Source organism: Xylocopa sonorina, chromosome 3 (assembly GCF_050948175.1).
Source record: "Xylocopa sonorina isolate GNS202 chromosome 3, iyXylSono1_principal, whole genome shotgun sequence".
NCBI lineage: Eukaryota > Metazoa > Arthropoda > Insecta > Hymenoptera > Apidae > Xylocopa > Xylocopa sonorina.
In genome coordinates, this window is record NC_135195.1 from 2,582,819 (window position 1) to 2,598,757 (window position 15,939).

Below are 15,939 nucleotides of genomic sequence, written 5' to 3' on the forward strand. Positions count from 1 at the left end.
AAATATAAAACAAAATATAATAATTGTATAAAGTACATGTAACGTGATCGTTTTCAATATGCAACTGGAGCTTTCAACCAATAAATTTTTAGTTAGAAATGGGGATTATCACCAGGCTGAATTTATCTTACAATAAAAGCACGGATTAAAACTACCAATATAAAAATAATATATTTCAAACATTACAGGAATAAATTGGTTTCTCTCTTTTTATCTTAATTTCATGCAATTATCATCGACGGCAAAGAATGTCTAAACAGAGAAGTAAATAGATCGTAATTACGAAGCGAACTTCGTACAATAAAAATGTGGTCCCGAGGAGATGTCGCTACAAGTGGATGTTTCGAAGTTGGTAGCACGACGAACTAGGGTTTTACAAAAGCTACAAATAATTTTGGGTAGTGGCTTCGAGTAACATCGTAACCTTACGACGCGCGACTGACGCGGGTTACCGTATGTTATTAATGATTTACCGGGGTTTTTGAAATAATCCGTATCTCATCACTGCCGTCTTATCGCATAGAATAGTGTTAGTGGTAACAGTGTTAGTGTTGGTTGTTTGCTTGTGCCGGTTTGTTGTTACATCTTCGTTAGAAAAAGAAGTTAATCTGACAATGGGAAACGTACACACTTGTGGTCCAAACGAAGCTCTCGTCGTGTCAGGTATGTACAGAAATGACTAACCTGCTTTTAAATCATTTTGTATGGATTAGTCAAGCGGTGCAATATATTAACCTAGAGCTGCCACGCTTGATTTTTTTCGAAAGCTTTTATTACCGGTTTCGAGGAAAAAGGACATTTAATTGTTACATTGGCCTTGAATCATGAAAGACTGTTGTGTTGTCGCGATTTGTACGAGACGACTTGTGTATTCGTAAAATTAACCAATCGATTGATTGTAATAATCTGACAATTTATCAACCATGACAGTATCAGTTAGGCATGCTGGCTTGATACGTATGTAGTTGCATTTCTCCGTCTGTGCATGTGTGAGCAGCCATTCACTGATGTAATATGAGGAAAGTCAAACATCTCTTGTGCTGCAAACATATAATGTTATGCATGTGGTATGGTTAATATTTGACTAAAAGTATACGTTAGATTTTTAAGAATCTATAACAATGCAGAAATTTATCTTAAAATTATTAATTCCTAGCAGGAGAATCATGACTAATATTAATGTAACTAATGATATATATTTTCTGTCATTAAACTAAGCAATAACTGATGGAAATGTGTTTAACTTAACATATTTGTTTAGTACTTTTGCTCTACAATTTTAATACAATATTAGCTTGTTGGCAAAATGTGTTGAGGAAATAGGTTTGAGCCAAGTGGCTTCAAGGTAAAATTAATAAACTCACTTGTACGTGTGTAGTTCATCTTGGTTAATTGGAAACTGGAGCATAGGCTAAATATCTTTTACTATAAAATCTTTAGCAGTATTGTCTCATAAATAATTATTATTACATACATTGTAATATTATTTTTATTATTAATGCAAAGCGATCAAATAAATCTTGAAAATTTTTTCTCAATATGAGTATACGTACTTATGATTCATTACAGCTATAAATAGACGATGTGTAGTTTGTCCATTTGATTTCTTTTTATATATTGCTAAAAATATTTGATAGACTTATAACCTAAAGATAACAAAAAGATAAATGCGAATACATATCTCTACTACAAAGTACCTATATACAAATTTAATTGGAAAAATAAATATAATTAATTGCAACTACAAGCTTAATTTTCAAGTGGTCAGCAAAGCTGATATCAATTTCATAGTTGGATATTAAATGTCCCATACAAGAAATCGGTGCAAATCTTTCAACTCTTCTGCAAACTTCTCTAATTATTTAACTTCCATGCACTGTAAATATGCAAAGACATAAAAATTTGTTGACAAACCGGACAATTGGACGGTTTATATAAATGCTAGATATGAAAGGCGCCGTACACGTTGACTTCAAAATATTCATCTATTGTATGAATATACAAGGTTTCTTAACAACATGGCACAACAATTTGTAAACAAATATCAGTAACGTTAATATTGCTGAGTCAATATGAATTCATTTCATTGCAATTTCTTTAAGCGTTTTATCAAGCCAATATTGCAAGATAAAGTATGACTCGTTTCCCTATCAACGTCATCGCTGATAAACACGTTGTAAGCTTTTACACGCAAAATTCCGTTTTATCGGAATGAACAACGATGTAGGTCATTGCGATTGTTACGCGTTGCGTTCTGCATGCAAATCGTTCGTTATCTTTCGTCAAATTAATAACGCGAAATTACTGTCCCCTATGGTGATATTGCATCATTACGCAGTACTTATATTACAGTTGTTCGTATCTAATTCGTTTGCAAATAACAAGCATGACTGAAAATTCTTCAACGTTGACGATTTTAACAGAAACTTTGTTTATTGAATTTTAAACCGAGCGATTTTAAACATATGTATTATTTTTCTCATTTTATTATTTTCATGTTCTCTGAATTCAAATTTATTCTTTCACCTTCGAGGTCATTGTAAGGTCATGAGATATTTCAATTATCTTGTTTTGACGTCGATAGCAATACAATGTTATAAAAATGGATTCTAATATATAGAAAAGTACGATGTCCTTGAAATTATATTTTAACTCTTATTTGATCATTTTTACTCAATAATTTAATGTTATCACCATATACATTTGAATACTTTGATGAAGGTTTATTTATTTTAAATGTTTTATGAAGACGAAATTGTGAGCTATCACTATATGTATATACTACACATTTCATACAAAATTAAAAAAAAAGTATCAATTATTAATACGTAACGAAATATGTAAGTACTTTCTCGCATATGAAATTAAATTGATTATCAGACGTAAGTATGACGCGATTTAAGTCATACGTGTTACGAAGTGGTCCAAGATTACATACCCTGTGAAAGAATTAATCAATGGCCAATATGTATTCACATTGTATCTCAATTGAAGACCTTGGTACAACCATTGTGTAAGTCGAAATTTTGAAAGTTTTAGAGCATTCATTAGACTCAATCGGCATTGTGGAAGACTGCTCAAAGCTTCAATAAGTACAACTAATTAAAGTATTGGTTTTTGCATCAAAGTCTCCAATTTTATAACACTTAATTCTTGCCGTCATACAAAAATATTATTAAATTACGAAAACACAATATATATTAATATAAATATTAATTGTATATACTGTGTATAAGCTTAATTAATTAGTTCGTAAGAGCCGAGCTAAATATAATTTTTACAAATGCTATACTACTCGAGCTGAATATAATTTTTGCAACTGTTCAAAACCAAATATTTCCAATGAAAATTTAGTTTCTTTTCACTTCTGCACGATATGTTTAGCATTGCCTTACATGTCCACGCAATATCCGCATTCGGTTTTAAATTATTCGACGTTTCGTAATAATGTAGAAAAAATAGTAATAAGGAATAGCCGATGCACTTAATATTAATTAAACGTAGCAAATATTAAACAAAATAAGATAAAGATAAATACAATTAACTACAATTTAATGTATACGATAATGTTTATAATTTTCCACACAAATCTACTGAAAAAGTAAAAACGGTCTGTCGCAAAAATTCAACGTTTATCAATCACCATTTTATAGTCATAAGTTCTTTAAATGTACTGTACAAAATATTACAGGTAGCCCTCCTCTAACACGGTATCTTATAACACGGTTTCGCTATAACACGATTCGTAAATTGCGGGAAACCTCCTACAACACGGTATCCTACAACACGTTTTCGCTATAACGCGATGAGAAAACTGCAAATCCTTTGTACATACAACACTGTATGTACTTATACAGCCGCGGCGAGGCTTGCTGTCCTAAAGATACATCGTTGCGGAAATGTATGTAGGTCTGATGCGTATTAGGTATCCCAAGGCATGGACCAGCACTTGAGACGTTCACCAACGGAGACTGTTTAGTATAAGAGTTTTCCGTGCGGTCTTAGCCTTAGACTAATTTACGACCGGGTAAAGTGCCCGACGCGGCTCTGCTAGCCACGTGCACGATGTCACTTCCAAATTGCTGGAAGAGCAAGACGGTTGTTCCTCTTATCGGGCCCTATGTCCCCCGTAGGACATTGGGGTACGCCCAGTTAGGGTGGGAACACACGATTGCTGCTTAATAATTAGGCAACGCCTACGATAGTTCTGGTTTAAAATGCGTGTGTTTTTTCCTCGAAGAGTCAGTCAGTCAGTTTTCCGTGTGGTTTTCGTACGTTCTTTACTTTCATCTCCGTGGCCTGAAAACAAAAGTGTCTCACGCTGCTACTCGGTAGTCTACGTCGCGCCACGGTGTGTTAAAGAACAATTTTTTTATCTTTAAGACATTAAGCTTCAGCCCCAAGCAATGTCAGGTAAAGATAAAACAACGTTCAAGAGAAAATTCATTTCTTTAGAAGTAAAGATTCAAATCTTGGATCGTCTATCGAAAGGAGAAAAAGCATCCCACATTGGGAAAAACCTTAATTTGAACGAAGCAACAATTAGAACAATCAAGAAAAATGAAAAAGAAATCAGAAGTGCAGTTGCCGCAGGATCTTCGACATCCGCAAAACGTTCAGCCCGCCCCAGACCAGCAATAATTGAGAAAATGGAAAAGGCCCTCAGCATTTGGATTGACGATTGCTGTCAAAAAAAAATTCCATTAGATGGCAATATTATAAAACAAAAAGGATTAAAAATTTACAACCATCTCAAACAACAAGGAGAATCCTCTGTCAATCCAGATTTTGTGGCGAGTAAAGGTTGGTTCGAGAAATTCAAAAAGCGTTTTGCGATTCATAGCATAAGAATCCAAGGAGAGTCTGCGTCGGCTGATCATGAAGCTGCTAGGACGTATCCAGAAAAAATTCAAAACATTATAGCCGAGCAAGGATACACAGCAGATCAAGTTTTCAATGCCGACGAAACTGGGCTTTGGTGGAAAAAAATGCCCAGTAAAACTTTCATATCGAAGACAGAAAAAACTGCACCCGGATTTAAGGTGTCCAAAGATCGTTTAACGCTCCTTTTGTGCAGTAATGCATCGGGGGACTTCATGACAAAACCGATGCTAGTGTACAGATCTTTGAATCCTCGTGCACTAAAAAACGTGAATAAAAACACCTTGCCGGTATACTGGACAGCAAATTCGAGAGCTTGGGTAACAGGACATTTATTTAGAGATTGGTTTTTGAATTGTTTTGTGCCAAGCGTTGAGCGGTATTTAAAGCGAAAAAATTTGAGCTGCAAGGCGCTGTTGCTATTAGATAATGCTCCATGCCACCCACAAGATTTAACACATCCCAACATCAAAATAATGTTCTTACCACCGAACACTACTTCGTTGCTCCAACCACTGGATCAAGGTATTATTTACACCTTTAAAACATATTACATAAGAAGATCGTTACAGTGGATTTTAGACGCAACCGATTCGCAATCAATTAGCGTAATGGAAGCATGGAAGAAATTTTCCATCAAGCACTGCATCGATATCATATCTTTGTCACTGAATGAAATAAAAACATCAACATTAAATGCGTGTTGGAAGAAGATATGGCCCTCTGCAATTGAAACGGAAAACATACGTGAAACATTAGAAAATGAAATTGGTGCGATATTAGAAGTCGCTAAATCAATCGGAGGCGAAGGTTTTGTGGATATGGCTTCCAAAGACATTGAAGATTTATTAGTGGAAGAAGAAGTTGACGAAGCGGAATTAATCGAAATGGCATCCCTAGATGCAAATCAAATCGATTTTGAGGACGTTAGCTCTGACGAAGATTGTGCAGTCAAGAATTTAACATTAAAAAAATTACAAGAAGGCCTATGCTTAGCGGAAAATCTGGAATCATTTTTCTTGAATGAAGACCCTTCGACGGAAAGAAGTCGAAAATTCAAAAGGGAGCTGCAAAACTGTTTAGCTCCATACCGGGAAATTTACAATGATCTAATAAGAACCAGCAAGCAAAGTTCCATTACAGATTTTTTTAAGAGGGGAAAACATACAAAAACTTTAAATAACGAAAAAAGTTCAGAAAGTGAAGGCGATGTCGTTCCACCGAAAAAACGTTCTCGGTTGATTATACTGAGCAGTGACGACGAGTAAATTCATTAAATTATGGTTGCGTTAGATTAAAATATTTTTTTTATACTTTGTGTTGTACATACATTTATATTTTTAATAAAAATTACATTGTTTATGTCGAATTAAGAAAAATATTTGTTTTTAATAAGTTTTTGGAACGTAACCCCCCCTTTTTGCACTAGCTCTGGGTCTCATGCAACACGGTTTCACACAACACGGCATTTTCTAGGAACCTAACTACCGTGTTATAGGAGGGTTGCCTGTACATGGTTCGCAAAAATTCGACTGCGATTTGAAAAGAAACTTAACAAAACTAATTGTCTACAAATCCATTAAGAATTACTGCTACTTCCATATATGACACAAACAGTAACTAGTATTCATATGAATATGCGCCATGTAAGTATCAATTTTTTCAAGCGATACAACTTAGCAAAAGTTTCCTCGAACACTATACGTTCCACAAACATCGTGACCAGAATGCAACGTTCGACAAGAAGAACGTCTCTGATTCATGGCACATCGTCGTTCCAGAAATAATATCCGCCCCACCCGCGAAGCTAGTTATCCCTGAGTCTCGACATCGTAATACCCCACCATTACGATCATGCCCCGATCCAAGTGGTTCCTTTTCGTTTACGTATACCAGGCTGCTTTGACCATATCAGCCGCCTTTTCGCCGATCATGAAAATACCCGCGTTCACGTGACCGGTAGGCATGGTAGGCATGATGGACGCGTCCGCCACCCTCAGCCCTTGGACCCCGTACACCCTCAACTGCGGGTCCACCACAGCGTCGGGGTCAGTTATGGGTCCCATTTTGACCGTACCAATTTCGTGGTTCATCATCGAGGGTAAGTGTTTGATAGCGCAACGCCAATAATCGTCACTGGCGAACTCGAAGCTCGTACACCCAGGGACCTTCGCATCGTAGAGTTTAGTGCCATATTCTTGAAACGCTTCAGTCCTAGATACATTAATAGCGTGTTTCAATCCTTCCAAAATAATCTCGACGTCAGCCGGGTGCGTGAAGAAGTTGGGTTCGATCTTGGGCGGCTCGAACGGGTCCTTCGACTTCAAAGTGAGCCTCCCTACGCTTCTAGGGTTCTGCATGATTGGCCAGATCGACCAGGCATCGCGGTTCTCGATCGGTTTGTACACAGCGTCGTACGTCTCGTCGGATATACGCAGAGCCTTTTTCAGCACTAGACCTCCGTCCGAGTGTAGGGAGCCGGAAGTGAACAATAGCTCGACGTCCGGTCTACTATCGGGCGCGTATTTAGTCCTGATGAACGCTAGCGCTTCCGCGCCCCCAGAAATCGACATCGGCCCGTTTCTGTTCAGGAGGTACTGCACCAAAGTAGATGGTCTGGCCAGTCTGCTTCCTAACAACGCTACTGGCTTGTTCACCAAAAATACGAGACCCAAAAAGCCCACGTGTTCGTACATGTTGTAGCCCACTTTTAAGTCCTGGATCACTTTGATCCCTAGTTCCTCCAAGTGATCCTTGGGACCTATCCCGGATAGCATCAACAACTTGGCGGAGTCTATGGTACCAGCCGATAGGATTACTTCTTTGGAACAGTACACCTTTTTGCGTTGATTGTTGTGCACGTATTCAACACCGTAGACGCGTCTGGTGGTCTCGTCTATGAGAACTTTGGTGACCATCGCGCGCGTCACGATGTTAAGGTTCGGCCTGTTGACGCGCAGATACGCCTTCGAGGCGCTACACCTGGTGCCTTTGTCCATGTTGGCTTGGATGTACGAGAAACCAATTTGGTCCTCGCCGTTGTAATCGACGACCTTGTAGCCGAGCTGCACGCCCGCTTTCAGGAATGCTTTCGCCAGCTCTGTATTGTACGGCACGCGTTCGACGCATAAGTAGCCTTTGTCTCCGTGGTACGTTGAATTCTGTATGCCTGAACACGTATACGCTGGTTAATTATGGTTAATTATGGCTATGGAGTACATGCACAGTATGATAATTTCGCGAAGTTTGGAGTTTTAATCGATTTGGCTGTGAAATTGGTAATTCAGGCGGTTCGTGTGTTAAAAAATGGCAACAGCGTGGCATTATACACAGAGTGTTCGGTAACTGGTGGTACAACCGAAAAGCGGGTGATTCTAGATGAAAAAATAAGTCGAAAATATAGAATAACAATTTTTCATCTGAAGCTTGGTTTTTGAAAAAATCGAGTTTGAATTTTCATTGGGCACGAATGCACTTGATCACGTCTCGTTAGAACGGATCTCACTGTAAATCGTTGTCTCGATGGGACACGTAAGTTATGAACACGTAATGAAATAGAATGTTTGGAACAAAATTGTTGAAAATATTGGCCATCCTGCCGAAAACATGATTCTGCTCTTCCAATTAAATTTCTATGAGCGCTTTCTAAGGTATTCGGTTGTTTAAAATGTATCAAAGGCTACAATAATCTTTTCTTTCAATTGCTCGCAACTTGCGATTTCTTCAGAATACACAATCGACTTAATATGACTTCATAAATAAAAGTGAAGCGGTGTTAAGCTCAGGAGAGCATGGTGGCCAAGCTATTGTTTCAGCACGACCAATCCAACCTTGGTAATGTTGGTTTAAAACATCTCTTACAGCTAGAAAAACATTTCCATGAATTGGAAATGTTTATCAACATAACATTAATCGAGACAATGGTCTACAATGAGATCCGCTATATCGAGACATGATCAAGTGCACCTGTACCCAGCGAAAATTCAAAGTTGATTTTCCCGAAAACAAAGACTCAAATGAAAAATTGTTATTCTATATTTTCCATTTATTTTTTTATCTAGAATCACTCCTATTTCGGTTGCACCACCAGCTACCGTACATCCTGTATATTACTTCTGTTTTCTTATGTTAATCGATTATGTAATTGTTATTTCTTCGCTTAATTGTCTTGTTATTACGTGTTCACATAACGAATGCGGTACACAAATGATTGCATCAAATGTTAATAAAACCAGATGTTATGGCGAACAAATTGGACTGTCTCCGGTTTCCTAGACAATGCAAAAGCGTGACGTAAGAATGTTGTTTAAAAATATGAGAAACGTGTACAACATCAAATGCTTTAGAATATCCGTAATAATTGGTTTGAAAAGACATTTCTACGTATAGCATATCACAAATGCAATAAGAAACATGTTTCCTCTACTAATTTCGTCCTTCTCATTTCTTCTCGAACCTCCCCTCTGACAAATTAGCATCCATATTTCTAATACCGCTGTCACAGAGTTTGGAACGTAATAATAATTATCCCATAAACGCAATACTATTATTTTTCTAACCTGGTATTTGGAAGTTTTCGCTCTTCTTGAAATATTGAAGAACGTCCTTGTAAGACCAACCGTCGTTCCCCAACGCGGCCCAGATATTATAATCGAGCTTGTTACCACGCGTATGTATCATGTAGTTAAGGGTGCTGGTACCACCCAGAGCTTTTCCACGCGGCCAGGGACACTGCCGATTGATCATGCCCAGGCAGGCGTTCGCTTGCGGCTCCACTTTGTAGCCCCAATTAAAGCTGGTTAATTGGAAATAACCGACTAGAAACGGGATCAACTGAAGGATGCTCTCCGGCCCTCCCGCTTCTAGCAGAAGGACGTTCCATTTTCTGTTCTCCGAGAGCCGATTAGCTAACACGGAGCCAGCCGATCCAGCGCCAACCACGATGAAGTCATACTTTTTGTTCTTCGGATCGATTCTGTTTAGGACTTCCGGTGGCGGCCCGTAATTCTTTATACTGTCCAGAAACGTTTCGGTGTAGCCGTGAGGGGCTGCTACTAGCGGTAGTAGCACGAGTAGTGCGAACAGGGCGGTCATCATTCTGCGAAAGATAGATTTATTTTACGATTATTATGTACGAGACGATGAGAAAGTATAAATAAGAAGATAAGAATATAAGAATGAGTAAATGTTAAAGTTAATATTTATAACGTGCGAGACTTGTGTTAATCCCTTTGCCACCGTAACGCTTAGAAGAATGGTAGTTAGTTATGGTACTCGAGTAATGCAATCTTAAGTTGTTATCATTTCTGATGTATGTATTTGGTTCGTTTCAAATATGACTTTGAAGTTATACCTATGTATGAATAGTACAATAAGAGAATTCAAGATGGAGTGAGACGTTGATAAGAAAGGGTTAAGACACGTTGATAAGGAATGGTTAATCTGTTTAGAGGTGCTAGTGCAGAAATAAGTTTGCTTTCGCTTTTATTCCAACTGTTTTATTCGTCAAACGAGACGTGACGCCTTTTTTGTTAAAGTTACATGATCTTGTTGGTCATTTTACACGGGTACCAATCTTGTTAGAGTATTACATATTTAGATACTTGTACTTTTGAATGATTTCTCGCAACGCAGTTACGATACGTTGTGTAGCAATCAATCGTTATTCAACATGTGCCAATTCTGTCATCTGCTGCCTTTACGTAACGTATACGTTCCGCAAAGATTCTGAATAAAACCTATTGGTTCTACCTGACCAGCAACAAAACGAGAAAAATACGCTTTTTACGTAACCGGTGCATCGAAATGTAAATATTTAAGAGGATGGAAATGTGAAAAGAGTTTATTTTTAACACACGACGTTAACATGTATATTAGCATGTATGTATAACTAGTGTAAAAAGTTGTATACACTAATGAACCTTTATGTAGATGACATTTTAATGAACACATTGTACGTAGGTATCTTTAGAATTCCGTGGAGTAAATTAGAAACAGAAATATTACCTTTTCATTATATTCCTTGAAATATTTTCAAATTTATGATTACAATTACAATTATAAATAATTTCAAACATTTTACGACTGTGAAACAATTATATTATTTGTTATAATCTGTTAAGGCGTGTGCTTCATTAATTATTTATTCATTAAATTAGTTGGAAATCTCAAACGATTTATTAAATATTCAGTTTAGTTAAATTTTGCGATTAAATTGAGGAGCGAACAAATTCGTAGAAAAATGCAGGATGTGATATGCACGTAAAAAGAGGAATGTGACGTTGTATGAAAAGAAAGTCACGCAATTTTCTGCACGGAATATGTCAACAGTGTTGAGTTATGAACTATACGCAATTGAATTTGTATGTGGTATATTAGTGACACATTACGATCCCCTGACCACCTTGTTTGATTTATTTAAACATCTTCATAATGCCTCGATCGATATTTTTGTACATGGTTTGCACTCCAAATTCACCCTTCCGCAGATCGAATTCACCTCCTCGTAAATGCAAGTTAAGTTCCAAGTATTTCGACAAATTTGTTTCCTCAATCTTTTGTTACTAAAATAAAATGCACTGTAAATTTATTATTTTGGAATTAAAAATTTTATTACATGCCACGACGAACACAAAATGCTTATTTAATCATTCAATCTATAATTCGAGATACTAATTATAACAAAGTTTTTAAAAAAATTAGCTTTTTAGCTATATAAAGAATACATAAAACGTTTACTGGGGATAATATAAAATAAAAAATAAGAGTAAAACAAAAATGGTACTTGTTGAAATGTTATGTAATAAGTATCCTCTTTCTCGTGCACATCATTTCGTATACAATAAAATTGAAGCATTTCTATTTTTTATGAAATATACAGTCTCTAAACATTTAAATTATTTGAAATTTTTGTAATTTTCTTATATTTGAGATGAATTCGATTCGTAAATGCAAATTTGTATTGCAACCCCTGTAATTCTTCACTTCTATCGCTTGGCATCCGTTTCGTGCCGACTTTTCTATAAAAGATGCGATTAAATATTATTTACTCCCAATTAATTTTATACGAATATGTAGAAATGTCTCCTAGTGGAAAATAATCAGTATTCAGGTAGCTGTTACGTAAATAAGTTATTAACTATCGCCCTGTCGTTGAAACGAACAAGTGATCTACGCTATTATTAAATCGTACAATTGCCAGTTCACTGTTACATTTAAGTAGTCGCTCTCACGTATGTGGGTCACGTATGAAGGAGTCGAAGTACATAATTCATACGTTTAACAACAGCGTCCCTTAATTGACAGGTAAAGATTTTATCAGTAAAATTTCATACGTGGGACATTAGAATTTCCCTTGATATTTATATTTGTAATTGCTTTTAAAAAAGCTTCATTGTACTAATCGTTCACCAAAACACGCAAAACATATTTAATAATTTTTCTCACGAACAAATCAACTTGACCTGTTTTCTCCTTTTTTACATTTTCAATGGAAGTGCGAAGGTCGCACATTTCGCGTCTTGGCCAACACCGATTCTTACCTAAATTTTATATTGAAAATTAAATAGGGTTCAAACTATTACGAAATTTTCTCGCCCTCCAACGTACACTTTTTCACAAAACTACACACAAAATATAAATATTATGCGATTTCATTCACAGAGACAAGTATTACGAGGAAAATTCAAATTCCTCTGTTCACAACAATCAATGCAATGATTCGTTAAACAGAAACGTCGTCGACTATTATGCTGTTAACATCGCTAATGTTAAATCCCTCGAGTAATGCTTAAAACAATACGAGAACGGACAATTTCTACAAAACGCGATTCTTATCCTGATTACGAACACTTGCAAATATTGCAGACACAAAATTTGATCAATTGTTCTCTGTTCGTAATTTTGATTACCATAAGGAGTTCTACTGACGAGTAGGCGAGAACCTTGGATCCGTTGAGGCGACCGAAACTTGTTGCGAGCGAGCAGTCTCGATGTTCACTTTTCACTTCGAGATCCACGAGAGAAATGCGCTTTCTCGCGTGGTGCTCACGTAATGCTTTCGGGCTTAAGTAATACTCCCTCAAACCTGACCGACTCTACTCCTTGCCTACTGTTTCCTCTATGTCCTTCTCCGCATCTCTGCCTTATCTGGAACGCGCCTCTGTGTCACGTGCGAAGCTTGTTTTGCAAATCTCCACGTTCACTTCGCTGGTGCTTACTTTTAAGAGTTTCAGAAATTTCTTATTGAGAGTATATTTGTGTTTAAGTATGTGACTCTGAAGGTGGACTCGGATAGCTGAACCACTAAATGGTAGTTCGATTGCGATTCTATTGGCAGACTGACTACATGATCTGACTACTTGCTTTTTGTTGTTCGTTAGAAGAGAACACTAGTTTGCAAAAAACTGTTTTTTACCTGCATACTGTTTGCAAAAAATCATTGTCTTATAGATGGAATTTTTTTTCATTTGTATGTAATGTATATAATGTTTGAGAAAGTTTGAGAATACAGTTGTTAATTATTTTAGTTGGTAGACGTGTTTAATCACCGTTTAGTGGTTCTAAAGTGTTTCGTTCTTTCGAAATTAGATTCAACGTGACGTGTGGTTGATATCTTGTTTTATTGGAAGTTATGTCTTTGGTTTTTTACTTTGCAAATAATTATTCGAAACAAATTTACGATTTGTAATGTGATAATTGTAATAATTTTGTGAAGTTTATTTTTTCTGCAACAGTTTTAAAGATGGAACAAATTTTAATTAATTCCATCCTCACGCTTCTTTATTCGAAATATACATCTCTTCTTGCACAAAATGTAAGAAGTCAGGAATAAGATATCAACAATCGGGGATTTAATTGGAAATTATTTTTGCATAAAATTGCATAAAATTATAAATTAAAAGACAGTCATTTTAAAAGTAGCTGAATAAATATTCGGAATAAAGAACATCTCATTATCATATAGCGAAGGTGAAAGTTTTCTTGATACAGTCACTCAAATTTTACGTGAATTTTAGTTGAAAGCTGTCCCGTAACCGGAGAATACAATAAAGCAAAGAATACAATTAAACGTAATACTTTTTACCTTTTTTCTTCCATAAACAATGATAAATATATAATATAAATAATTTTTTAAAACAACTTTTACGGTTTCATCATTTTACAATTTCCAGTTCTAATAATTTAATGGCAAGTTTCCTTTCGAAAAAATCTACCATTTCTTTCGTTTCTTTACGTTTCATAGAATTTAAAAATAGAACGTTTAGACGTTGATCTTTTGTTTAAAATGAACATCATTTGTCGACGCTTCTTTCTTTCTAGCTGTTACACAACGCGTTTCGAATTTGTTAGCAATGCAAATTCGAAAGTGAAATTCTTAATAGAACGGAAAAGGAGTTCTATTCGTGTAGAATTAGAATCTAATCTAACTTAACGATCATTGAATAATAATTTAACAGCTCGTATTTAGTTTTAGATGCGTGTACACAGTGTCAGTATATTTGCGTACATATCGCTAATTATAATTTACGTATTCGTTAATTCGTTGGACAGTAAAATTTCATGTACGCAAATTTCATTATTCGTTCCGCTTTCTTCGCAATTCCAGCCCCAGCTATTCATTTGTTACTTTTATTAAATTTATGAATCAGATTCATCTTATATGAAATTACACGAGGATTTCTGGCAATCTTCCGATTCTCGCCTTTAAAAGGACAGCAGTACTACTACCTTTACAGTCTTCTGAAGGTTTTCATTTCCGCCTTTAATCGTTATGTAAAAAATTATGTCTATTTCTACCATCTGCTAGGCAATTTCCCTTTTTTTCATTTCCTTTGTTCTTCACACACACACACTCACGTACATTATTGTTACATCTTTTAGATTCTTTCGTTTTTTGTCACTTAGGTAAATTCTATTGTTGTATACGTGATAGTTTTGATACATGGTCGATTGCACTTCTGAGAAAGCAATCTTCTTCATCCCATTGTAATCCATTAACGCGTGACCTAGTTCCTCACCGAGTTCTAGAATGGTGGTTAACAGGGATGGTCGATGAAGCACATGATCCCTACTCCACTTTTTTCGTAACGTTTTCTATTCTCTCTCGATTCAGGAATTTCGGTGTTTTGCGTCTTTCTTTAAGGATTCCAATGTATTCTTACACGCTTATTCAATTCCCATACAAATCGAGTATCGAGAGATTTCGTCGGTTAAACGTGTAAAAAAAAAAAAATAATGTATTTAATCAACTAACCTGATTTATAATAGTAGTAATTTTATAGTGAATATACTGGTTTTTTAAAATAATTATCCATCTTTTCTTCTGTTCATTCAAAATCCCAATAGACGTTTTACTTCTTCAATTGTTTTCAATGAATTTTTTCGTGAAGAGAATTATGCAAAATTAAAAAATAGAAATCGTAAGCTGAGACGGGGTAACACTTTACAGACGACAACATTTCTCTTAAGTAATAAAAATCCATAATTAAATGTTATAAACGACAGACTCAAATTAATCTAAAATATGAAAGGCAATATATAACATCGATATTATTTTCTCTCCATCCCATCAATATTATATAATTATAATTGACTAAAGCTATACATTCTTCAACTACACTCGCGGAGAATCGAGTCTTCCCTGTGACTCGTCAACGAGAGTCGTATATTTCCGTCTCGATTAGTATTGACATTGTGAGTTAGCCGATTCTTTACTTCCTTTCAGATATTACGGATATTTTGAATGAGTTCGATGCTGGAATTTTAGCTTAAAAATAGAGCTATTATAATAATTTATTACAAATACTTTGAATTTGTAGCGTTTGAAGCGTTTAGTGTGGTGAATAAAATGCAAGAGCTAAACTGCACAAGATCGATGATCGGTGATGGACAAGGAAACTTGGGATAGGCATGCTTAGACCGCGAGGCACGTGGATTCATCAATTTCAAACTTTCAGTGATCAATTAAGGATAACAGTAATCGCTGTTAATTGGTTGAAAACTGAAGAACAAGAAAAGTGTCTAACGGTATCGCGTAATAAAATGCGCGCCTTGACT

The 15,939-nt window shown here is 36.0% G+C and overlaps 2 protein-coding genes across 3 annotated transcripts in view; one reads left to right on the forward strand and one right to left on the reverse strand.

Annotated features, from left to right (window-relative positions):
* Positions 1-366: 366 nt before the first annotated feature.
* Flo2 (flotillin-2) overlaps positions 367-15,939 on the forward strand; it is a 177,447-nt gene continuing 161,874 nt past the window's right edge. The window contains exon 1 of one of the 2 annotated variants that reach the window (XM_076893166.1): positions 367-663. In XM_076893166.1, coding sequence (XP_076749281.1) covers positions 615-663 — 49 coding nt within the window. In that variant the 5' untranslated portion in view covers positions 367-614. The remainder of the gene's footprint in view (positions 664-15,939) is intronic. The other variant, XM_076893165.1, reaches the window with a different exon arrangement.
* On the reverse strand, positions 6,751-9,768 carry LOC143422484 (glucose dehydrogenase [FAD, quinone]-like). Its single transcript, XM_076893162.1, has 2 exons — positions 9,441-9,768; positions 6,751-8,050 (listed from the first exon to the last, which is right to left on the reverse strand). Exons 1-2 carry the CDS (start codon positions 9,625-9,627, stop codon positions 6,765-6,767), a joined length of 1,473 nt encoding a protein of 490 aa, XP_076749277.1. The 5' UTR covers positions 9,628-9,768; the 3' UTR covers positions 6,751-6,764.